The sequence below is a fragment of the Vicugna pacos genome, chromosome 1, assembly GCF_048564905.1.
Source record: "Vicugna pacos chromosome 1, VicPac4, whole genome shotgun sequence".
Taxonomy (NCBI): Eukaryota; Metazoa; Chordata; class Mammalia; order Artiodactyla; family Camelidae; genus Vicugna; species Vicugna pacos.
In genome coordinates, this window is record NC_132987.1 from 61,372,209 (window position 1) to 61,398,138 (window position 25,930).

The 25,930-nt window shown below is 49.0% G+C and overlaps 1 protein-coding gene across 1 annotated transcript in view; it reads right to left on the bottom strand.

The window, feature by feature from the left end:
- XXYLT1 (xyloside xylosyltransferase 1) overlaps positions 1-25,930 on the bottom strand; it is a 161,900-nt gene that overhangs the window by 73,360 nt on the left and 62,610 nt on the right. The window contains exon 3 of the mRNA XM_031681459.2: positions 130-262. Coding sequence (XP_031537319.2) covers positions 130-262 — 133 coding nt within the window. The remainder of the gene's footprint in view (positions 1-129; positions 263-25,930) is intronic.

The following is a 25,930-nucleotide window of genomic DNA, read 5'->3' on the forward strand; positions in this document are numbered from 1 at the left end:
GATGTGTCCCTGAGACACTCAGGGCAGAAAGGCTGCAGAGCAATAACTCTCAATGTAACGAGGGTGGTGGGGGAGAGTGGTAAGGGGGGAGGGGGTCCTAGAGGCCGCCCGCCTGCAGCCGCCACATACCTGTACACGGGCTGCATCTCCCTCGCGATGCCGATGACGGCGCCTGGCAGGAAGTTGTCAAACTCCTCAAACAATTCCCGGATGTTGGTCTTATACTTTAGGTCTAGGTCCAGCTGAATTATCCGCAGGATCTCTGGAGGAAAGAAAAGGACAACAATGAGACAGACACTCATCCTGGGAGGCTCAGCCACTGTTAGAAAATGAAGTGGAATCTGCAGAAAAGGGTGCTGGATTATTCTTGCTGTCACCCAATAATGCATAGATGCCACTGGAAACAAAGCCCCTTCGTCTCCCAGCAACCCCCCACTCCCTAGAAGTCTTCATCAACAATCGCCCCATAGCTTTCCTTCCAATTGCAGACACATTTCCTGTAAAACTAGGCGACCAGATCTTCCAGTTTAGGTCACTGTCCTGGTGTAATGGTCAACAGAGCACCACTTAATCCCCCAAAGTATCTGATTTGGATGCTATGGTACACGGATACCCTTTAAAACTCAAAGCACACAGATGTTTCTCTTTGGGGCACAAGTAGTAAATCTCCCCCAAGGGAAAGAGAAGTAAAAACCATTATTGCTTCAGGCCCTGATCAGTACGTTCTGCAGGCCTGGGTATGTGTCAAGTTAGGATATGCTGACCCACAGAGAAACAGCTGAAAGACCCCAGATGCTGTTTTGTTTTAATCCATTGTCTGGAAGACTAACTGAGCTATAATTAGACAGACTGAGCCTCACAATTACCTGGCTCATAAGAGCTATTTGCTTCCACTGCCTCCAGGTGACTCAGGGGTGAGAAAGGGAGGAGAGAGGAGCAAAGTTCATTCTCCATCCTTCACCCAAAGCCTGTTTGAGCTCCTGGGTGGGCGGTGCTAGCAGAGGACCAGACATCAGGCTGCCAGGACCCCGCCCTCAGGGGGAGACACCAGGTAACTGCAACCAGAGAGGGGGTACCTAGTGCTGACCTGAACTAGAAGAGGGGCTGCTCGGGGTTATGACAAGAGAGAGTAAATACTAAGGGTAGCTCTCGCCTGGGAATCAGATCACGTGAATGCAGACACCAGTTCTGCTGCTGATTAATTCTGTGACCCTGGGGAAATTATCTTAGTTCTCTAAACCTCAGTTGTCTCATTTGTTAAAGCGCAGATAACACGATGTGCCGCGTGAGGCTGTGACGCCGAGAAGACCAGGTAACGGGGAGACATATCTCACACACCCAGGCTGCATATGCTACAGGAATCCTGGGTCTGCAGCGCAGGGGACTCGACTGAGCCTAAGGCAGTCAAGGAAGACATGACAGAAACGGGGGGCTTGGCAGGGAGGAGGGGTGAAGTCACACTACCACCCATCCAGAGCTCTGGGCTCCATCTGTGGCTCTCCACCAGCCTTTCACGCTGGCCCAGCCATGGGGCATGATGCTGGGATGCTACCATGGAAGCCCCCTGAAGACAGGGACCCCATCTTTGGCATCTCAGCCTCCATCCACTCACAGTGCAGGGCATGGCATTCAGAAAACACTCAGGAACGTTTGTGGAGCTCAATAGCCATCCTGTAAATTAGTGTATGAAGAAATCACAGCTTACGATTCAAGAAAAACTGTTTCATTTGTTCCTGTTATATTTTCCTTTGTGACACAGAACCAAAACACGAGTTGGCATCCCATATGAGTTTTCTGAAAAAAGTAAGTGCCAGTAGGTGAGACTCCAGCTGCCTGGGCCGGAGGACAGGGAGAGGGCAGCAGGCTGCTCTCTGGCCCCGGCAGGAGCAGGTACAGGAGGATGGGCCCCCAGGCCAGGGTGACCCGGCAGCCGGCCTGCCTTCACACGGCCCACCCCACACGTAAATGTGAGTAGAACTGCCGCCCTCCCTCCTGCACTGAAGACAACACTCAGGATGACCACCACCCAGAAATCAGGAACGGTGATGATCTGAGAGCCTGGAGGTCGAAAGCCCTGCGGTGACGTGGCTGTCTCCCAGGGAGCTGCCTTAAACCAGGAAGGAGAAGAGAGGCCGCAGGCTGGAGTCTCAGTGCCCCTGCTGCTCTCAGGTGGCCCTGGGGAACAGAGGGAAGGAACCTGATGGAGACCTTAGGGAAGGAAACTGATGGTGACCTTAGGGAAGGACACTGTGTCCCAGGGGAAAATGCCCAGGCATAAGAGTTGCAGCATCAAGAAGTCATGATGGGGAAGCCCCACCGCACACACCGGGCTCCAGCCATCTCTCTCCTTTCTGTCCACCTCCTGTACCCCGAGCTCCCACATCCAGGGTCTCAGGCAGCTCTTCACAAAGTACAGCAGAGCCCTCACGAGACAGGGACAGAATGGCACCATCATCTGGAGCAGAGCAACCCCATCATAGCAGCAAGGAGAGGACAAGGGTGTTTGACTTGGAGATGGGAGTTCTCAGGGGTGTATGGTGGCAGTTTTGTGGCATCATCAGAGCTATGAAAGAAAGGGAAATTGCATCCTCATGGCCCTGGAAGTACTTCCGATAATATCAACAATGGCCACACAGAAGCACCTCTTCTCTGAGTGGTTTTTAAGTGTCCAGCACTATTACACGGGCAATAGCTTACTTCTCGTAACCACCCAAAATGTTAAATGAAGTTATTCCCATGTTTGGATGAAAAAATAGAGGCTTAGAAAGGTGAAAAACAATAGTCCAAGGTCCCACAACAAACAAATGTCAGAGCTGGGATGTAAACCCAGGTCTGTTGGACTTGAAAGGCCAGCATCTCTTCCCAGTACACCCTGAGTCTGCTTCTGGGCAGAGAGGAGCTCCGGGGAGGCAGATCTCCGCTCCAATACCACCTACACAGGGGGCCTGGGAGCACACGGAAGAGCCCAAGACCTTGATAGACAAACAGCAGGGCAACAACCTGGCTGAATGGGAATTACGGGGAAGTAAATGGTAATTTCACTATAATTAAAGAACTTCCTGATAGAGGGGCCATTCAGTCTGTCAATCAGTCATTCTTCCTTGAAAGCCTACCACGTGCTATGTGTACTCTCTGGTCTTTCAAGATCCTCTAAATCCTACTTCATCTGCCAGGAGCAGCCTCCTTCCCTGGCCTGCTGGACAGGCCCTGGGCAGAGCGCCGAGCTCAAGGACATCAGATGTCTCTTCCTGCATTTGGGCAGAGCCCTGGCCTTGTCTTCATAAGCCCCTCAATAAATCTGAGCACTTTCCCTGCCCTTTAGGGACTGGCTGGAAGAGAATTTGGGAAGGTCATCCACAGCCCTGAGACACAGGAATTTGAGATGCTTTAATATTTTTTGTAACTCCTCATTTGTAAAGCACCTTTCAGGAAAGGTTTCTTAAAATCGGTAACACTTCTTTCAAGAGGGACTTCAAATGAGGTTAACCGATTAGGAAGGAGAGAGGCAGCAGCTCCAGCACGAGGTGACCCCTTCACACCACTGTGAAAGGACTGACCCTGCTGTCACCTCTGAAGCTGAGGCAGGAGGACACTCCCTTCTATTCAGGGAGGCCAACTGCTCCCAGTACAGCCTGCACTGTCATGCAGGCGTCTGTCCAGACGGCTATCCTTTTATGTAATTATGAAATAAGATGCCAAGTTGTAAATGTCAGTGATGAAAAGAGGAAGACGCTTACCAGGAATGCTGGAATTCATTAGGATGAGATTTTTTAAAAGGGCCCTGTTCTTCTGGCCCCTGGTCCTTGATACAGTCATCTCTTTGTGAGAACTACACTCGGAGGGGGTTTTTGGGTGGGGGAGGTAATCAGGTTAATTAATTAATTAATTAATTAATTAATGGGGGTACTGGGGATTGAACCCAGGACCTCATGAATGCTAGGCATGTGCTCTACCACTGAGCTAGACCTTCCCTCCCATCCGGAGGGTTTTACATATAACACTGAAAGACTGTTCTGAGGATGAAACAAGGCTGATATGCGGATGTGGAAGCCACAGTGATGGCCCAGAGAGGATGCTGGTTGGAGGACAGCCATAATGATAGCAGTAGGACCACTGAAATGTAAGGAATAAGCAGATGAGATAATTGCCCCCAAAGCAAAGAGGAGATGAAATCTACAAAGCATGGGAAAGAATGTCTGAGAAAAAGGAGGACTAGTCAGCTACAAAACTCAAATCAATGGCTGACACCTAAAGCTGGTTGAATGTCTACTAGGTCAGAATCCCATGGGAAGATAGCAGAAAGGTAAAGGACAGAATGATCTAGGATAATGGATTTGACAAGAGAACCTGATAATTAACTGAGGCCAATATGCTCATTGCACAGATGGGGAAAGTGAGGACCAAAGAAGAAGAGGGACTTGTCAGGGACCACACAGTCAGGCTGAGTGGCAAAGCTGATCCCAGAGCTCAGGTCTTCTGACTCTCTAGCCAATGCTCTCATAATAATTAGCTCTCCCCCCACATGGACCAGGAACTCCTAGGGAGCAGAAGACACTGTGTAATGGCCCAAAGGGTTGCGCATAACACTTGCCAGGCGCCCGACACAATTAGCTCACAGAGGATCAGCATATCATCCCATGAAAATGTAAACCTGAAGGCTGATAAGCAGTAACTAAAGAAAAGAAAGAGACTTTCACGATCCACACACTTTATAGACAGATTTTGGAGATGAGAAAATGGCTCTCCATATTCTCATATAAACATCAGGCAGTGTTTAAAACAACAACAACAACAACTTCACATTCCTCTAAGACAAGGCCTTGAGCTGTGCTAAATTCAAAGGGAGGCAGGAACCTTACTTAGCTTCCAGGAGCCACCCATGGAGACGCAAGCTCAGTGCCTGGTGTGAGGCCACAGCAACCAGGAGTCAAACACCGTCTGCCCTACTGCCCAGCGTCCTCTGCTCTAGTCAGACAGGTGCACTCCTGGGAATGTTTGCTGCTACATCCAGTTAGCTGTGTGAGGGGCATTCCAACCAGCCACTCAGACTTAAAATCTTCTCATGTACGTATTTAAATCACAAAACAAGAACTGAAGTGTCAGTGTGTGCCTGTGTCATTCTCGCAGGTAGAAGGAAGCTTGGCTCATGTGTTGGAGAAAGGCCTGTGTGTGCACCTGGTGTCTGAGGAACACATTTCTGGCTGGTCATCCTCTTCCGAGGAGTTCAACTCCATGATGCTGGCTGCCCAGGCCTCTTGGTAGATGATGGAACCTAGAAGAGCTTCCAGCATTTCCACCTCATGGGTCTGCAGTTGGAGCCTTAAGCGCTGGTTTCCACAGAGGGCGACAGTTTGGCAAGAGAGCAGGCAAGCTGACCTGGATATTTCAGGAAACGAAAGAACTGCTGCCTACAAGTTACAGGAAGGTGGTTCAGGGGTCCTGGATGAAACCCCAAACCAGAAAAATATGCATGTGTGACCACAAGATAGGACCCACTGAAGTATGTCAACTCAAACTGCGAAAAGATGCTCAGGATGTAGGTGGGCTCTCTGGTCTGGACATACTTCCACCTGAACTTCAACTCCAGGGGATGAAGTAAAAATGTGGTACCATCTTCACAAGGGGGCAGATCTGCGCGCCACATCCTCTCACGCGCCAGTTTCAGGCTAACCCAATGGTGCTGCTCGATTCTAACAAGTTGGGAAAATAAAGACAAGATCCCATGTGCTGTCTCCAGATGTGCTTTCAAGAGCTTCAAGATGCCATTATTATCATCCCCACCTTGGCCTGGATGGCACTGAGGAGGTTCCAGCTGCAGGGCAGGCACCTCTGCACACTGCACTGCAGAAGGCAACGCCCACAGCCTTAGCACCAGCTGGGAGGCTCCCAAGTCAACACTCCCCGGTGGAAACAGGCTTGGGACAGCTCATCGTCAGCCTCCAGTTAAATTAGGCACAAGGCATGTCATCTGACCATGGATGGAATTACAACCCAGAGTGACTAATTAATGATACCCCAAAACAAACAAAAGGATAAAAAAAAACCTCCTTTCCTCTCCCTTCCTTTCTCCTATCCGCAAACAGGAACAATTCCTGGTAGACACAACTTACCACACACAAAACAAAATAGGTCAGGAAACGATGGAAAGATAAGACATGCTTAGGTAAGCACTGGGCCCACCATCCTGGGCAGATTAACCATGCAAGTGCCTTCTCTCCCTTTCTGCTTTAAAGGAACATCAGAGCTTCCCGGAGATAAATATTTATAACACGTCAGAGAGCTCTCACTTCAGAACCCAAGCTTTCCACTAAGCGGGAGGGGGTTTGGGGAGGAAGGGAAATTATGACAACCCCAAGCTATGCAGGGTGTCATGGGGCCGAAGACCCGGAAGCAGCTGCCTGGAAAGGGAGCGCGACTTCTCATTGTCCGCTTGGCCAAGCTGCAGCAATCTGCCACCTGTTTTATCGTCCTCTGCAGCTTGGTGATTGCTGCTCAGCAGCACCTCTGGCCTCCAGGAGCCAAAGGGCAACTGAAGGGGGTGGACACTTCCTCTAAGGGTAAGAGGCTCGTGACCAGGAGGAGACAGCCAATGTGCCACGCCAGCCACTCCAAGCCTGGTTTCTCCCACAGGAGGGCCTCTGGCCCTGCGTGACGGAGGGCCTGCCTTTGCATTGTACAGATCCAAGCTGTGTCCCCAAGGGGTCCCAGGATGGAATGGGCTGGGGTGGTTTCACATCCAACAGGGGGTGACCTTGTCTCAGCTGGGCTCTTCCCCATCCTTCAGAGCTCCTTCTCCATTCTCTTCGCCATCTAAGGCCCAGCTGCAGGACAGCTGGCTAACTATGGGAATAGCTGGCACAGAGGAACACAGTGAAACATGCCAAGGGCCCAAGGGCTCAGATTCCTCGGGCTCCTCCAGCCTGGTCAGCCAAATACTCCCTCCCTCAGAGCAGGGAGAGGGTGTCTGTGCCAGGCCCGGGCTGGGGCTTGACAATTACAGACTCAGCACATGAGCCTCCACTACGCTCTGCCAGGTGGGTACAAGGACCTCCCGTCTTCAAGTGAGGACGCTGAGGCTCAAAGAGTTTGGGTGACTTGTCTAGGACAACCTGGCAAAGAAGCATCAGAGTTCAGAGCAAACACTGATTTGCCTCATACAGGTTTCTGAGAAAAGCCTTCAGATATCTCTGAAGTCCCTTTTCAAATTCCACTATCTTAAAAACAAGAAATCCTGCCACATCAAAGGCGAAAAGACCAGACAGCTCCAGAGCACCTCGGGCAGTGACTGGGGCTTCCAGGGAAGAGAAGGGGGGCCCCACTTCCCACAGCCCACTCCTTCAAGATCCCATCCTCAAGGAACTTGAAGGCTATTGGGGTTCCATTTCACTGAGCAGGGGCCAATGGAGAAGTTTCAGGAAAAAAAGTCTCAAAGTTTCACACCACAAAAGTAAGCTGAAGGGAAGTCCTGAAGGCCCACGCTTGCTCCTCAGCCCCAGGCCTCCCTGCCTTCCAGGTCCCTGGAGGCCGGATACAGGCAGCCCTCAGGTCCGCAGGCTCTGCTCAGTCAGGAAGCCCTCCAAGATAATCGATGTTTTCCACATGCGCAGCGGCCCCCTCCCCCGAGGGAGGAAGGTAAGGGAAAAGAAACAGGGCTCGGAGAGTGATTTACAGAATCTGTTAGCAGCTCTGGTGAAAGGCTTTGGGGCCAAGAGGTTGGAATTAATGACCACAGTCGGTGTTATGTGTTAGCTACACAACAAATTCTTTCTTCAAGCCCCACTCACCCTTCTCAGAATTAAGCATGGAATGTTAGCTACGGCTCAGCCGTAACATTTTTTACAACTATCAGCTCCTGTTTTGTGGACAAAGTATGACGAAAAAACATGGTTTTTGCTTCAGCGACGGTGTAACATGAGTCTCCTCCCTCACCCTTAGCACCTTCTGTGACTTGGTATAAATCACATCCTTTAGGGTAGAACAGAATTTATTTCGAACTTGGCTAAAAACCTTTAGGGACATATATAAGAGGAGGACACATAAAACACCTGGTCTCAATTTTCCCCTCACTTCCATTGCTAGTATGAAATTCTAGCTCATGTACTTTTTGTGAAGTTCAAGATGCAGGGGAAACTGAATTTTAGATTTGAAAAGAAGAATGTCCCCTTTCTTCCATTTCTATGAGGTGGACGTCTGCGTCCCTGCTGGCCTCTCCACAGCTTTTAGCTCTCCAGTCTCTGCTACAGACTTTATTTCTTGTCCCTAAACATGTAAGCAATCCTTCCTATTTAGGTTAGGGCCACACTCTGACTTTGTTCACCAGCACTGACACTATGCCTGCTCTTCACTAGCAAGCTTTCTTCACAGACCCCTGAGGATGGCAGCTGTAGAAAGCAGTCCTCTTTGGGCAGAGGTCTGCCCAAGAGGTCAAAGCCCAACTTTGCAAATTCCTCATTTTGAGGTTCTTTACTATAAGTATGGGGGCTCCTGCTTCTAATCTCACCCACCCTCTCTCTTTACATCTTCTGGCCACTCCTCCCTCTGTACTGGCACTTGAACCTACCCCATACCTATGGATTCTGTGCAGAATTCAGGAAAGTAACAAAGGTTTTGTCGCGATGCCTTGCAGTTCCTAATTCCCGTCCTCTGCCCTGACACATGCCTCTGCCCCTGGGCCTGACCAGCCCTCCCCCTTTGGTTTACTCAGATGACAATGACAGTAACAGGGCTGATTCCTTGTATTTTACACCAATGCTCCAAGTGCATTCTCAGCTCACAAAACTCTTTCCCAAGCTTTAGCTCATTTAATCCTTACAAAGACCTAGGGGGCAGGCACACCTGTGTGGATTGGGTCCAATGGCACGTAACAAAAGACCTAAACTAACAATGGTTTAACACACATAGGACCGTAGCTATGCTATCCAGGGATGGTGTGGCCACTTTGTGAAGCTGTCAAGGATCCAGGCTCCTTATACCTTTTCATTCTGCTATCCTAGATCTGGTTTCCATCCTCAAGGTCACCTCATGGTTCAAGATAGTTACTGATGCTCCAGCCAACTTGGTTGCATCCCAGTCAACAGAAGGGTCAAAGGGAAAAGGACCTCTGCCCTCTTTGCCCCCTGCAATAGGCAGAATGTTTAAGCAACCTTCCTGGGGGGTCCTTGATATTTCTTATGTCACACCAGACAAAGTTTAGTCACATGGCCACATCTAGCCGCAAGGGAAGCTGTGAAATGTATTCTTTTACTGGGTATAATACTACTCCCAAATAAATGGGATTCAGCTAAAAATGAAAAAGGAGAGAACAGAGTAGCAACTAGCAGTAGTTCCACAACAGGCAGGCATTAATTCCACCTATTCTGCAGATGAAGAAATAGAGGCCCAAAGAGATTAGGTTTTGCTAAGGTCACACGGTCAAAAACGGCAACACAGGAACTAAGTCCATGTCATCTGACCCACATGCACACCCCTCTTCCTGGCTCACCAAGTCCCCTCGCCGCAGAAGCCACTAGCATGTTCTTGCTGCTCGCCTTCCAGATCTCTGTTCAGCCCTCACCTGCTCCGAGCTGGCCAGCCACTGAGACCTGCCCCTGCCGGTCCTGGGCTGCCATCCCAAAGGACTCTCACCCTTCGTCGCCTGCCTCACATCTCTCTCCCTGCCTGGCTCCTTGCCCTATGTCCCCACATGTCTCCTCGAATCCAGGCCTGGTCACTAGTAAGGTGAGCTAAGCCAGAGACAGCCAGACCCCAGCGAGCTGGGCCACATCCCCAAACTGCCTCTGTAATGCTCATGGGAGTTCTGTGAGCAGGATGCCTCACTCGGGGGCACTCCCTCGAGGATGGCTGACATCTCCTAGCATTGTTTCCGGTGGTGAGCCTCTTGTGTGGCCGGCGCCTAGCTCCATTCCAACACTGAGAGCACATTTCCTGCACGTTGCCTGGCTGTCTGCTTGCGCAGGAGGCTGACCCACACTGACAACGACACTAAGCCAGCACAGGCAGTTCTGCTCTCAAGGTCCCAGCACCCCGGCCACTCTTGTCACGTCACTAATAAAAAGGTTTCTGTATTTCAGTAGCAGCTCTTCCTGGAGGGAACAATGGATCCGTCCCTCTTTCCTAAGGCTGATCTGCTCGAGGCCCCTTTATCCAGCAGGCTCGTCCTTCTCAAACAGGGTCTCACAGCCCACCACCCTCCTCAGACCCCAGGCTGTGGGCCTCCAGCCTCCTCTCTAGCGGACGGAACACAGCAGAAAGACCTGCAACCATGAGTGAGCAGGCACTGCCGAGCTGCTCACACCAGGAGCGAGGGTGGATCGGGCAGAGAACAGCCAACTTCTCCTCTGGGGAGGAGGCCTGCCCTCCGGGACACACCCAGCTCTTCCCTAAGCTGGGAAGGAGAGGCCCCATATCACCCTTGTGCCCAGAAATTCACATGACAGTAACTTGCAAGGAGAAAAACTAGTTTCTCCACTTTATGAACCCAGAAATGCCTCTCTGAGATTTTTATGGGAAGAACTACCCATCCCCTTACCTTTTGAAGCAGGAGAAAATATATCTTTTCTTCTTTCTTAAAGATTAAAAGGTTTTAGTCTTTTCAGGAGGAACACCTGTTACCCTGTGACCGTTTGCAAACTGAATGGCCAGTGGTCAAAAGCCTCTTGCGGTTTCCTGCCTCCTGAATCAGGCCTCCTGAAAAAATGTCATTTTATTTTGATTTTCATGCTACGTTAAAAAAATGAATTATTTATCATCATCTGTAAAATAATATGGTTCCCATACACCTGGAAACTAGGTGATAAACTAGGGAATTTTTCATATTTTACCTCATTTAATCCTCACAAGTAGGGTTTATTACTCCCATTTTATAGTTTTCTCCCACCGAAGGTACAGTCTACGTTTCATTGCTTTTATCCCTGTTTACCAGGATAAGAGGAGCCCCTCCTACTATGACGCTAATAAGATTACCCAAGAACATGGAAAAGTCAAGACTGGCCCCTGTGCTGGGCGTCCAGACTCCAAGTTTCATTAGAAACCCTCTTTATAACCTGTTCCCGTCACAGACACAATTAAAAAGATTCTACCAAACTATGCTTAAGCACTGATTGATTCATTTCCCCATTTTAATTAAATTTTAATTTCATTTAATTCAGTTTCTAGTTTTTAATTAAAGTTTAAGTTATTTGTTTTAATAAAAGACATAAAATATAATGCCAAATTGACATAATTGCAGATGAAAGAAAAAAAAAGATGTAACCTCTAAATATTTCAGTATGTACTTGCTATGAAACAAGGACACTCTCATAATAATAGTACAACCATCAAACCCAGGAAACTAACATTAATACATCACTCCCATTTAATCTACAGTCCCATTCAAAATGTATCAATTGTCCAAAGACAAAAACAAAATTTCTGCTCTAGGATGGCATGATTGTCACATCTTTTTAATCTGAAATATTTCCTCAGGCTTTCCTCATCTTCCAAGACCTGGGACAATTTGAGGATCACAGCCCAATTATTGAGTAAAATTTCCCCCTTTTTGGGTTTGCTAATGGTTCCTCCTGATTAGATTCAGGTTACACATCTCTGTCAAGAACAGCACAGAAGTGATGCTGGGTTCTTCTCACTCTATCATATCAGGAGCAAGGCATGTCAATTTGTCCCATTACTGGCGATATGAATTTTGATCCCTTGTTTTTTAAAACAAGTAATACAATGTGCTCTGCCTTATTTAATAAAATGTGAATTTAGGGACCCTGGGCAAATATGAGTGGGCAGTGCACTGGGTTAGAGCCCTGGTTGACCGGCCTGACTCTGCCACTGTGTCCGGCCTTGGACAAGCCACTTCCCCTCTGGGCATTAGTCTTCCCAGACTATAAAAGACAAAGGGTCTCCAAGACCCCTCCTCCCAGCCCTGCCTCCTTGTGACTGAAGAGGGGTGGCCTTTTTCCCCAGCTCATAACCCAGGTGCTTGTTCTGAGAATAGCAGGTATATTCAGGCACACAAGATATACACACTGTGTTGACTTCAGCCACGCCAAGTCAAGCAGGCCATAAAGTCCCTACTGTGTGCCCAGTACTATGCTAAATATGGAGGAGGTTCAGAAATGAATGACATCGTTCACAGCAGCAAAAAAAATGCAAATTTAGTAGGATTTTCATTACACAGCCTCTGCTGCTGCCTCAGCTGCTTCCAATGCTTCCTTATTCCCATTCCCCAAACTACTAAATATTCTAACACTTACTTAGTACCTACCAAGTGCCAGACGCTGGAATACTTCTGTAACTCCAAATTTCCATTTAACAAATGTAGGAAACAAAGGTTTATAGTAGCCAAATAACTTGCCCAAGGTCAGTCAACACGGCTGGAGAGTGACCAAGCAGGAATGCATGCCAGACCTGTTGGCCCTAGAGTCTGAGCTCTTTAGCCTCATCGTGCTCCCTCTAAACAGCTTTACCTTGAAATCAGCCCACAGCCCGTGCCAGTTATCTATAGCTGCATAACAAACCAGCCCAACATTTAGTGGCTTAATACAGTGTATGATGATCCCCCCATGGGTCTGGATCAGCTCAGCTCAGCTGGGCAGTCCTCACCTGGGGTCGGTCCCCCATGTGGATACCAGGAAACAGCGGCCAAGGCTGCAGTCTCCCAAAGGCTCGGCCAGGCTGGACAGCCACACCCCACATATTGCCAGCAGGTGACGCTGGCTGTCGGCAAAAAGCTCAACCAGGGCTGTCAGCCAGGCACTTTCGTGTGGGCTCCCCCGGGGCTTTGGCTTCTCCCAGCAGGGCAGCTGGATTCCAAAAGGGAGCTTGCCAAGGGACCCAGCTGAAACTGCACAGAGCACCTGAGGACTGAGCCTCAGAAGTCAGGCTCTATCACTTCCACTATAACCTATTCATCAAAAACAAGCCACAAGCCTGCCCAAATTCCAGGAGTGGGGATGGCACCACCTGGGTGTGAATTCCAGGAGGCGTGGCTCCTTAGGAGGTCATCTTTGGAGACCAGCTCATCCTATAGTGGAATTACAGATTATTTTCAATTTCTTCTTTATGCTATTCGAAATATGTATTTTTGCAATCACAGAAATAAATTAATATACTAAAACATAAATACTGTAATCATAAGGCATGATTATCAATATGTCCAATATATATTAATGTTATTATGTATTTATTTGTGTGGACACACACACACACACAAATGCAACTAGAAGAAAATGTGTATTTTTTTAAAATACTGGTCTATCTTTTCAAAATGGACATGTATTGCTTTTAAATTAAAAACATTTCTAAAGGGATTAACTAACTTCCTCATAGCAAATACTCATTTTCTGGCAAGGCAGATCAGATTTAAGGCATTTTGCCATGACCTCAAGTTTAAGATTCTTCTCAAGGTAGCCAGGGTTACCCATTTTAATCATCTTTTTCTTAAGGCAAATCCATCAAGAGACTCCTGCCTTCCTCCTACTTCACCACAAGGTGGTTTTCTGGGTTTCCAGATGGATTTTTAAAGCAAAAGCAAACAATCAGCTGGGAGTTTCTCTCATCTGGTTTCTTTTTCCTGTCATTTATCTAATTGTATTTGTGCTACATTTTCCCCATCTCCCCTTGCCAAGTACATCTTGGAAGTCCAAGGCAAATGGCAGGCACTTTGGGTATCTGAGCAGCTTGGAAAAAATCTCAAGTCTAGTGGAATGAGTCTCTCAGGAGCCAGTTTGCATTCTCAGAGCTTTAGAGCTAGAGGAATCCCGAAAAAGGAAGATCAGCCTTAGAGATACACAAGGATGCAAGATCACAAATTCAAAATTTCAATCAACCCTTTGCGGCAAGGGAGGTAGCCTGAGGCAGAGCAGTCCCCCTCCTGTCAGGTAAGTGACTGTGTAAACCTCACGTGAACAATGCTGCTGCCATGGCCCCAGATGTAGAGACCATCTAAACCCAACAGCAAAAGCAGCCAGGGGGCCTCCCTCCAAGTCACGTCCCCCAAAAGACACTGCTGAGCCTGGACGGGAAGCTTCTGGAATTGAGTATGGAGAGAACAGGGAACCCAGACAGGAGGTTCTGCTGTGGGACTGCGTTCTCCTGGTGAAGCGCCTTCCTGAAGCAGGGCAGCCTCTGATCAGCCAAGCACGGGGTCTGTCAGCAGAGTCCGCACGCATCAGCGGCTTCGGGAGCCTGGGGAGGCTGATTTGTTGAGTCAGTCCATGCTATTTTTACCCAGTCACTTTCCAACCATAAACCCGCACTTCAGAACTCATTGTTTGGGGTGGATTAAGAAATTCAACTTGGCCTTTCTTGTGGTTTAATTTCCTGCACGCTTGTATGAAGGAAAAACTTTTGCATTCCTATGGAAACAAATGACATTTTAAGCTTTTCTTGGCAGGATGGTGCCCAGATTGTTGCTGTGTTGACTATCCTCTAAACCCTCACTGCCTAAGCAGTTAGGATTAAGCAGGAGGCCACAGCCTGCCCCTTCTCTCCTCTACCGAGGCAGGTAGATTCCCACAGGTCAGTGTTTATGGTCTGGCTACTGAAATGTGGGGTCAGGGCAAATGTGCCTTATGAATATTCCAGTCCAACATAAGGAGATGAAGTAGACTTTGTGCAATTCACGTAACAGTTAATCAGAGTCAGAGTCATTAGTGCAAAACATCCAGACACAGAGTTTGGTAACTGCTGGTGATGGAAGTGTTGTACAGTCTTGTAACTATTTCCAAACGATTTAAGTATAAAGCCAGGTATAACTATGTGGTCACAGAAATAATGAACACATACCAAAAGAAAGAATGTTCTTTGTCTATGCAGAAGCCAGGATAAATCTTACCTTCTTTTTAAAACACTTTCACCTCTACTTATACCTAAAGTACAGTCATGATGCCTTGAGTACAAACAAGGTCTCTAAAACCTCAGGGTCGTCCTGACTGTCAAGGAACACTGCTAGCTTAGGCACAGCTGTGATCTTCTGTTCAAGGATGATGCCTTTGCCTTTTCCAAAGAAAAATCTGGAACTGCACCAAATTTTCCTTCCGTATCGAATGAGATGCTTCAGATGCTGTAATACAGATGGAAACTCAATACTGCTAGAAGTCAGCCACTCAGGAGGAAAAATGCTCCCCCAGGAAGCTGATCGTCAGGCACTGCCCTCCCAGCCCAGGTGAAGCGCCAAGCCAGCCCCTCTGAGTGACCGTCCCACCGACAGCACGCACGGCCGGCGCACACAGCACAATTCTGACACCAGATGCCTTCCTGCTCATGACCGACAACTCTGCATTCTTTTGATTATTCAACAAATATTTATTACCCCCCTACTGTATGCCAGGCACTGGTCTCATCAGGGAAACGACAGGCAAGGGTGCTCGGCTTCTGTGTCGCCCTCAGTCTGGACAGGATGACTTCAGACAGCAGTGGGTGCTGTGAAGGAGAAAACAGTGACGGGGGCAACCTGACGCTGCCGGGGCGACTGAACCTGGGTCAACAGGGAAGGCCTTCGGAACAAGAAGCATTTGAGCTGAGACCTGCAAGATGAGGAAACAGAAATGCAAAGATCTGGGGGGAAGAGAGGGCAAAGGGAGCCACTAGTGAAAAAGCAGAGTAAAGAAAGGAGAGGTGCGAAAGTTGCGGCCAGAGAGAGGCCAGGCCCTCTGGGGGCTTCAGGTAGGGCAAGGGAGCAGCCTGATGTGGCAGCGCCTCTGCTCTGTAGACTTGGCACCTCTCTGTGCCTCTGTCCCCGCCCAGGCATCTGGGGTGACCGGGGTGGCCATGCAGTATGCACTGAGCACCAGGCACGTGGACAGGAACAGGGAGCAGAAGACATCAAGAGGCACGTGTGAGGCATTGCATGATGTGTGCAAGTCAGACATTATGCTGCACCCCTTAAACTTATACAGTGCTCTGTATCAATTATATTTTAATAAAATTGGAAGAAAAAAAACAAGAAAAAGAAAATCATACACATAAATTTGCCTACTGCCAAACCAATAAAATCAATTAATATCCAAAAAGGGGGTGTGGGGGCAGGGGAAGATGTGGAGAGGGAGAACTTTGTGACAGTCTAAGGGGGAATAAGGAAGGGGGCGAAACTGAAAATAAGTCCTTTGTTTCTGGCTCAGGCAACCCATCATTTGTCAAGATAAGACAGGACAGATTTGGGGAGAGGAAGACAATCAGTCCTGGGTTGCCTGTTGACTATGATGGACCTATGGGGTCTTCAGATGGGAATTTCCAGGGCCAGTGCTGAGACTTTTTAAACACAGGTCTCAGGTGGACATGGTGGTAAGAACATGACCAGTGCTCATCCACACCCTGTTCTCCTGGCTCCTCGCAATTGGGTGGCCCTATGACTAGTTCCTGGCTGAGGGACTGTGAGCAGAGGTAATGCATGTAATTTCTCGGTGACAACAGTGCACAGCCCCGTCCAATCCCCCTCTGTAAGCCATGTGTTCCAGAGGGCGTGGCTACAGGATGGAAGTGGTCTGGATCTCTGGGTTGTTGCTTGAAAGGAAGTTGTCCTAGAGAGCTGCTACACCCAGAGTGAAATTTGCTTGGGAGAAAAAAAAAAAACTATGTATTAAGGCACTGAGACTTGCAGGCACGTTTGTTGCTGCAGCCCAGTCTAGCCTAGCTGTGCCAGCAGTGTACAGTGTACCGACAGTAGCTGAACTCAAGCCACGGATCAGGTGAGCACACGCGGTCTTTTATCTGCCCACAGAGCTACAGGGAGAAGAGGCATCCCTGCCCCCCTCTAGGGTGCATATCACAATCTTGGGCGGGGGGGTGTGTGCTATATAGAATGTTTAAATCCCCTCCAGGTAATTCTGATACCTCCGTGTTCATTCACCCCCATGATCTGAGAATAACTGGGATGAAATGAGGAGAGAAGCAGATCCTGAATATGAATCCCATGTCTGTTACTCAGTCTCAAACACAGCAACTTGTGAACCATCGGCGTGCACCACCTCTCTGATACACCGGTATTGTTCGATTGATTTATCACATCTATTAAGCTCCCCTGGCTTCTCCAGTCCCTCACATTTGAAGTACCGATGTTGAGGAGGCTGGAGAACTGCAGAAGACTGACGTTCATCTGTGTCTCCCACGGCAGCCTACGGGCGCTAACTCCCTTATGCTCACCTAGGGACTCTGAACACGCAAAAGGCAGAAGTTTGGGGCTGGAACTGGTCATGTGAATAGCTCCGTCAGAAGATACAAAATCACCGTTCCCATAGCAACACTCCTTAACGCATGCTTACCGGGTCTGCTGAAAATGTGATGTTAGACGTAGGACATGGCCAGCTACTCAGAACCAGTGGGAAGGAGCTCTCAAACCCCAGTCTGGGAACCGACTCCCCAGGCCTGCTGACAGCTGACGTCCCCTCTCCAGCACATCAGGGCCCACTTGCCACCTCCTCTCTCTGGGCCTTCACACCAGCACGACCAGCCAGGAGTTCCTCCCCTGGGACAGGGCGCAGCCCTGCTTGTGACGGCTCTGCCCCTTCCTCAGGCTTGAGCATGTGTCCTCCAGCCAAACTCCTCCTCCGTGTGTAGACATCCCTGGCTGTCTACGCAGAAGACTTGCTCCCTTACAGTATTTGTTTCCATAATTCTACCGTACGTGCGTGGAATGAACCAAGCGTTCACTCATCTGTGATGCGCAGCAAGCAACAGCCCCTCAGCGGCACATGCTATGTCACACCCTCCTTTTATCCCCGAGGGGGAAGCAGGATCTGAAGACAGGCTTCGACCCCAAGATGACCCCAAATGAGCAAATCCAAGACACTCTCTTCAGATGTCCTCTGTTCAGTGTTTCCACCAAGGACTTGTTAGAAGATAGAGAAACAGACCCACCGGGCTCGCCCAGGTCAGGAAGTAGAGAGACAGGATGGTCATGTGACTATTTTTTGATATTTCACTGCTGCCAATTTTCAGGCCTCACGCCGCCTCTCGCCCACACCTGGACAAGCTGTCAAGAAAGCTTTGATGCCGGCAGAATGTTCAAACCATGCAAGCCCCATCCCGCTCGGAACCCTCACCCCAACCCCACCCACAGCCATCATAAAAGCCCCACACTGGTCTCCCTTCCCTACTCTCACAAGTCATTTTCAGACCAGTCTGGGAAGTCTGCCCTGCTCTCTCCAGGATGTCTCATTATGTGATCCCAAATTTGGGGGGGGGTGTCTATTCTGGTGCAGCAGGGTAGCCACAACAAAGGGGATACACAGGGATTTGCTGTGCCTGCAAGCACTGCATCTCCAGTAGGACACAGCCACGGACTGAGAACCCGAGTGCAGCTATATCACATGCCAAGGGGGTGCTGTCACCTGCTCTGTACTCAGCCTGCGCCCGTCTCTCTTGCAGGGCCCACCTCTGAAGTACTTTGTTCACCCCTGGTCCACGTATGTGAAGAGGGCAGAGACCCACTGTAGCAGGCCCAGAAGCCGGCATCTGGACTGTGAGCAGTCTCGAAATGTTTCCTGCAGGGAACACACGAGGAAACCGGGGCCGTTTCCCCTGATTAAAAGCTGCCTTTGAATTTCTGAAAGAAAGGAACCAGGCTTCTTCACTGAGGTCAGGAGTTGGTATACACATCAACAGATAAAAGCAGGTTTTGGACAATGTCAGAAAGAATTTACTAAAACCAAAACATGTCTGCAGATGAAAGAGCATGCTTCTGGCGGCGGCAGCTCCCTGGTGTCAGGAGTCCGAGCAGGTTGCGCGAGACCACCTCACGCTCCGGAGATGCCACAGGAGAGACTCCAGGACTGATGAAGGCATCGCACCTTTGAGTTTTCTCCAACCCTGAAATCCTCTAACCCAATGCAGCCACTCCATTAAAAACTGTAATGTTCAACAGTCTGACAGAAAAGGATATGGAAGTTTGAGGTCTGGTTTGCAGTCACGTCCGATTTAAACCCATCCTGAATCCCGGCCAAAGAATTAGCAAGCTAAAGAGATCTCTGTGTGCATGCGTGTGCTCATGGGAGTGGGTGAGGGCTGGGGAGAAACCGTGATGAGACACAAACCCCAGACTGGATACCGGTAGGTTACAAATTCAGAATCAATCCCAAGAAACAGAAAGAAACCAGCCTGATGTGCCCAGAGGAAAGAAAGCAGTCTCTGAATGGGGACTCTGTTTCATCCTTCCCATGAAGCAGACACTAGAAGGTGATTCCCCCAATTTCACACCGAATAACAAAGATGTGGCACAAATTTTAAAGAAAGCCATAACTACCAAATGATGTCCTAAGTGTGGCTTCTGTCCCAGAAAGCCCGTGCCTGCACACCCATGCCGTATGACTGGTGTGTGCTCCCCACATGGCACCTCATTTTCCCCTCCCTCCTGCCCGTCTCCCTCACACACAGGCAGCCCCAGGCCAGGAGAGAACAGGACAGAGGTGAAGTGGAGTGATGGAGCCACGGGTGAGGAACAGAGAACTCTGAGCGGCACCAAGGAGTGCCCTGTGGCTCCAGGGAGAGCACTCTCGACCTTGCAGAGGAAGGGGGGGAACAGAAGAGGTGTGGGGAGGGGAGATGGACACACAGCACACCTGGGAGGGTCTGGCTCTGATGGGCACAGGTTCATTTCTAACTCCAGATCCCCAGATCTGCACTGAAGCAGGGGGAGGGAGTGGCATAGACCTCTCGGGAACCCTGGAGACCTGGCTGGTCAGGGCCAAGAAGGTTCAGGGATGATTTATCCCTCCGCCTGCCTGGTGCTCAAAACTTATTTCCCTTGGCTGGTGCCTCCCCTGATTCTCGAGCCATTTCCTGTTGCTTTTCTCATTTCTTCATTCCCTTCTGAACAATGTACTGTTCCTTTTTCTTTCTATGGGGGCTGTATTCCTCTTCCTGGCTCTGTAGCCCTTGGAAACAAGCAAACAAACAGATAAGGGTCAGCCTCTGGGGACACCCCCGTAGCCCCTCCCAGCCTCAAAGCATGATGTGGCCCTGTCTGGCCAAGGGGACCTGGCGGCAACAGTGGCCGGAGCAGCCATCGCCACTGCAAACGTGACCGAGCTCATGCCAAGAGCAGATGGGAAAGGCAGCCACCGCTCCTCACCCTACAACTGCACCCCACCTGACAAGTGCACATCTTTGAGACAGGCGCCCCTTAGGAGAAACTACAAGAACGTATTGCTAACACAGAATTTTGTTCATAAAAGGTTTTCAAAGACCAAGTGGTGTAAGGCCTTTAGCTGTAAAAAAAGTAAGGGACATGGTTCATCCCTGCTTGGCTAACAAGGGTTGACCACAAACCAAAATATAAAATGCCCAACTGATTCCAAAGAATTAGGTTCAGACAAAAGTCTTGGGCTGAAGGGCACCGAGGGTGAGAGAGACGTGGTTAAGCAGCGGCAGAGGCCTCCCCAGGGCAGTGAACAAAGCCCGTCTGGGGGCCAGGCACCTATAACTTAGAGCCCATTTTCTCTAATGAAAGAGAAATTAAAGTGTTCATTCATTTATTTCAAAAGTCTGTGCCTCGGAAGGCTTGACCTCTCCCTGACCCCCGAGGAGGACAGCTCTGTGCAGGAGGCACCGTCCCTCCACACTGGCCGCCAGGCTGAAGGGCTGCTTCTGCGACTAGGCCTGTCTTTACGCCTTTTTCTGAGACCTAAGCTTTCATTTTCTCTGTATTTACTCCCTGGCCTCGAGTCTGTTGGCTTTTATTTTTTTTTAACTTCGTGTTACTTTAGTAAGCACCTCAAACGCTCTGAAGGGGTTAAGCAGGACGATGGCAATAAATGTCGATGACAACAGTACATCATCATTGCTTGTGCGCTTACCATGTGCTTGACACTCTCATGGACACCCATGTGCTTGTCACAACAGCTCTGGGGATAGATCTGTTATTATCCTCACTTCACAGAGGAGGACATCTGGGCCCAGAGTGGCCACATGCACACACGTGGTATCTGGCAGACCTAGGGTTTGAAGCAGCCTCCACGGGCCATACCCTGACCTACTGCACTACACGTGGAAACATGAGGGGAGACAGGTAAATTGTCTAGTTAACTCACAAAGGGTAAGCTCTCAGGTGAAATTCTGAAGTTAGTTCCAAATGAGCTGCAGTATTTTTCTTGATGGCCCCAGTCCCCCAAGATCTCCAGTGAAATATGCTACTACAAACACACTTTCTCCCTCAAGAGACGTCCCACCTCTCCAGGCCAATTCCAGATCAATATGACTAAAAACTGCCATTTGCTGAGACACTGGGAAGGGGACATTAATTAATGAATCTCTAGCCTCCGATTCTTAGTTGTCATCTTTCCAAATATCGTGTCAGCCACTCACCCAGAGGTGTGCTTAGGGGCAAGTCACTAACCTCTCAGTGCTGGACTTTTCCACCTTTAAGATGGGAGAACTACAGTACCTGCTTTCTTACGTCCTCCGGTGGCCGGGGGGATCAGGGTGAGCACTCACAAAGCACTTAGAACAGAGGCTAGCATCTAGTTATCGCTCAATTAATGTCAGGTACTGCTGCTGATGCCACTGTTATCTGACAGTGACAACTGCATAAAGCAACCAGTTTATCTATCGAAGCAGTAGCAGTAGCTTTTGCTTTACAAGGGACTAGAACATCGCATCTCCATTCTAAAGGCTCTAAGTCCCAAATCACTCTCCAGATAAATCAAACAGCCCTGTAGGCAAGTGGCCAAGCCTCAGGCCATAGAGCCAGACCCACTAGGCGAGTAGGGTGTTACTCCCACGGCCAAAACTTATAAACAGTTCTGCAGAGGGGAAAACATCCTGCTTGTTTTTCATTCTCCTTCCTCCTCCTGGAAACCTAGCAATAAGCCAAGGTCTGCTTTCACCATCAAGAGCTGAAGATAATATGAAAAGTCTTGGTGGGAGGAAGGAAATTAAAAAAACAAAACAAAAGACTTAACATTTTTCATCCCTTTATGCGAAATCTATTTTTTCTCCCAACAATAACAACCACCACCTCTCAATAAAAGGTCAGAATTTAAGCCATTAAGTTGGGGCTACCAAAACAACTCCCTAAACCCAAAAAGATTTACTGAGAACTTGTTAATGTGCTTGGTGCTAAAGCACGTACGTACCAAGGATGAAAGGACTTCCCAGTCTAGAGACAGCAGGAAAAGCAACCATGTTCCTGAAGTTTACATCATATTTTCATTTACCTCATCGCCTTTCTTTTCTATAAAACCCTTGAAGTACATATTATTATCCTCATTTTACAAATCAAGAAACCAAGGCTCAGGCATGACAAACAAACGATGACGTTCACACAACCAGCGTGCAGCAAAGCCAGGCCGAGGTTCAGATCTGGGAACTAACTCACCGCTCCGCTCCACCTACTGTCTACCTCCTCCTTGAACTCCTGGACTCAGACTGGGATCGGTCTGCTCACGGGCTCTCTGGGAAACTGATTTCCCCCTGCTGCAGCCACTGAAGAAGGCCAACTTATTTCCAGGAATCCAGGGGACTCAAATCCCTCCAGACTGGGGTCACGGCTCTGCTATGGCTGTAAACAAGGAAGTGAAATTGCCCAGAACCCGACTATTACCCTAGTCCAGGAAGAAGGTAATTTGGAACCAACTCAGATCATAGCCCTCAAAACCCCAAGGCTTGAAGGGAACTACTGTGAGGGTTGAACGGCCAGGAAAAGCCAAGGCCTGAGATTTCCCAGAGTCAGAGAGCTCTGTGATCTACTCGGTGGCCCCAGGCCATCTGGGAGGCACCTCATTTTGAGAGAAGCACCATCCTAAATTCTGTAATGAAACTCTTCTGTTAGAAGACAGGCCTGAGTTTATCATCTACAAAGGGGGAGAAGGGGGAAAACAAAGACCAAAAACCAATGGTCTCGTTTGTGCAACACGTCCTGGCATATAGAAATGCACTCGTGATCGCCCACGAGGTCCACCACGGACAAACAGAGCAAGATACACAGACGAGCCCTGCACCAAGGCCACCCGTGTAGAACCCTATCTGGGTTTTTATTAATGGTGAGTTAATTCAGGGGAAAGGAACAACGGACAAGCTTGGTGGTTGCTTCATTTCTACAATGTCAGACTACACGAAGTTTTCAGATAACACCTTCTAAAAAATGCTAAGCATAGAATGAAGAATGGTCATTAGCACGATGTGTGGAGCCCCCCACACTTCCGCTGATTTCCTTTTGGATTTCAAACTGTCAGACACCACTGGATCATAACTAGGGGCCAACAGAGTAGCATCCATCATTCCTGCCTTTGCCTTTAAACTGAAAACATGACTAAAATCCCAATTCCCCTCAGTAGCTATCACCATACACTTAGGGCACCTTAAGAAATGGCCTCCTAATTATGGAAGTTTAGGAAAATCCTCAAAATGATACAGAACACTCCTCCCCCACCCCGTCTCCAACCTCATGAAACCCAGTGAGTCTATCTGATCTAGGTCTCCTTACCCAGAAACAAGGTTACTCCCTCCTCAGATCTCACTGGGCAGTCAACACAACCCCTCCCACTCCCAGTCTGTAAAGCCTCCAGTATTCAAAGTAGCATAAACACTGTGGACCGAGAAAATATTCGGGGGAAATTACCAGTCCTGAAGGACGTGTCTATACTTCAGATAAGAAGAAAATCTGAAGCTCCCCCCTCATGTCAAATCATTATCTTTACCAAGAAAATGGACCACATTAAAAAGAAGAGTTTTACACTTTATTTCTGTATCTTGAATGATCCCGTCGGTTTCATTTTCCCAAATGCTGGGTATGTTGTAGAGCTCACTGCACAAACCAGGAGCGGCAATGAGGAGGGCTCAGTGTCCCTTCTGGCTACCCTTCCCCAGAGCAGCGACAGCGCCACAGGTGACTTCAATCCAATTAAAGAAAAAAGAAAGAAGGAAAAGAGAGGAGAAGGAGAGAAAAGGAGAAAAGGGAAAAGGAACGAAAGGACAGGGCATACTGGAGCACTGGGAAGAGAGCACTGTTCTGGGAAACACAGAACCGGCAGGGCTTGGGAAGGCTCCCAGTCTCAGAACTCAGAAGAATGAAGAATGGAAAAAGCAGCTTGGTTGGGGAACGTTCCATCACGATGACGTGATTAGTGGAACACGAAACTCTGAGCACGTGTGCGGGGAAACAGGGAGGAATGGCGGCACTGGAGGGACACTCCCCAGAAGCAGCACGTGCGTTCAGAAGCACCTGAGCAGAACCCCAGCCGCTGGTATCTTTGTTTGGGTCCTGCTTCTGGAGCAAAGCTGTGGTCTAGGTGAGAAGTGGGGAGGTAATCTGTTTTTGCTTTTTCACTTTGATGTCTGAAGTCCCTGAATGACCATGGGTAATGGGATCAATTTGTGCTGATTTATACAAATTGGCTTTCTGACTTTAGAGCTGTGACACAAATTATTCTAGCCCTCCACCCTGAGGACGTGGAGTTGCCAGGACTGGGCTAGCCTGGCCTGAGACAGGTTCACCCACTTTCCAGTGCTGGGGATGCAGTGGGGACAGTGGCTTCAGTATCTCCCTTCAGGTCCTTCCTGAATGTGAAAAGTGAGCCCTGACTCTTATGTCTCTCACAGGGGGTTCACATATCCCCCTCTGCACCTGGACACCCTTCTCTCCTTTCACAAGCCCAGAAGCCCCTCCCGCCCCTCTTCCCTCCTCGCCTCAGTTGCTTTCATTCAGATCTGGAGCCTCTTTATTTTCCTATGATGGCCTTCTCCTCCCTGAGACACCAGCTCTGAAGACTTCAGACAAGAGCTTTCCAGCTCCACCACCCTTGTGACACCTGCCCCGAGTGCTAAACTTCCCCTCTCACTTAAAAGTCCCCAGCCACTGCCCTCCTAAGTGCCTGGACCGGCTTCCTCAGCTACCTTCTGGTGCACTCGAAGCTTCCTTGGAACTTGAAAACCACCGCAGAGCTGCTCCCTAGACTATGTCATCGTCCTTCCAAACCTCACAACAACGGCCTGGACCACATGCCGCAAACAGAACTCTTCACTGGGCTTTGATGTGCTCCATGGGGATCCTCAAATCCAAACCCCTCTCCGGTCCATCCCACAGAAGAATGCATGAAAAAGCACTTAAGTCACTAGATGAAAATGCAAACCATGTTACTCCCTTGCTTAAAACTCCATCAGTGGTTACAAATCCCACTGTCCCCAGGATAAAGTCCCCAGTTCTCAATCCCGCATGACCTGGCCCTGCCCACCCTTCCAGCCCTGGTCTGCAGTTCACTGGGCTCCAGCAACACAGGTTAGGCCTCCGTGTCTAGGGAGCATCAGGTTCCTTCCACTCCAAAGCCTTGATTTCCGCTACGCTTTTAGGCTGTACCTGTCTCACTGTGCTTCCTGGCCCAGCTAAGTCCCACCCCTCCATCAGTCTCACCTGAATTGTCTCTCTCTCTCAAGGAAGCTTTTCCTAACAGCACCCCCCACACTCCCCTCCCCCCGAATCCCCACTAACACAGCACCTGCAACTCTGTCACCACCCTAATCACAACTACAATTAATTAACCACCTGCTCAATTATTTGATTAATGCCCATCTGCACCGTACACTCCACAGGGACAAAGGCCACATCTGTTTTTGTAACCCCTGTATCCCTAGCACTTAGGGCAGGATTTGGCTCACAGTTGGAATTCAATAAATCTTTGCTGAATGAATGAGGGAATGAAATCCTGGTGACAATGCCACCATTCACCTGATTCCCTTACTGACAATACTGGCTGAAGGTTTGCTTCTGATTCCCTCAACTGTCTCTACTGTGTTCCTTCTTTCAATATCTTCCCCATAGGCATTACCCCATTTTCTTTTTCCAGGAAATTTCCAATTATCCCTGTTGCACTATAAGGAACTGCAAGAATATAGTCAATCAATCAGAGAGGCAATCTCCCCCAGTATCCTGAGCTAATGTTTACTGGAGTGACTTAACTCAAGAGCTGCAACACACAGGAAAAAGAAATGAGATTCCACCTCTGGAAACTAT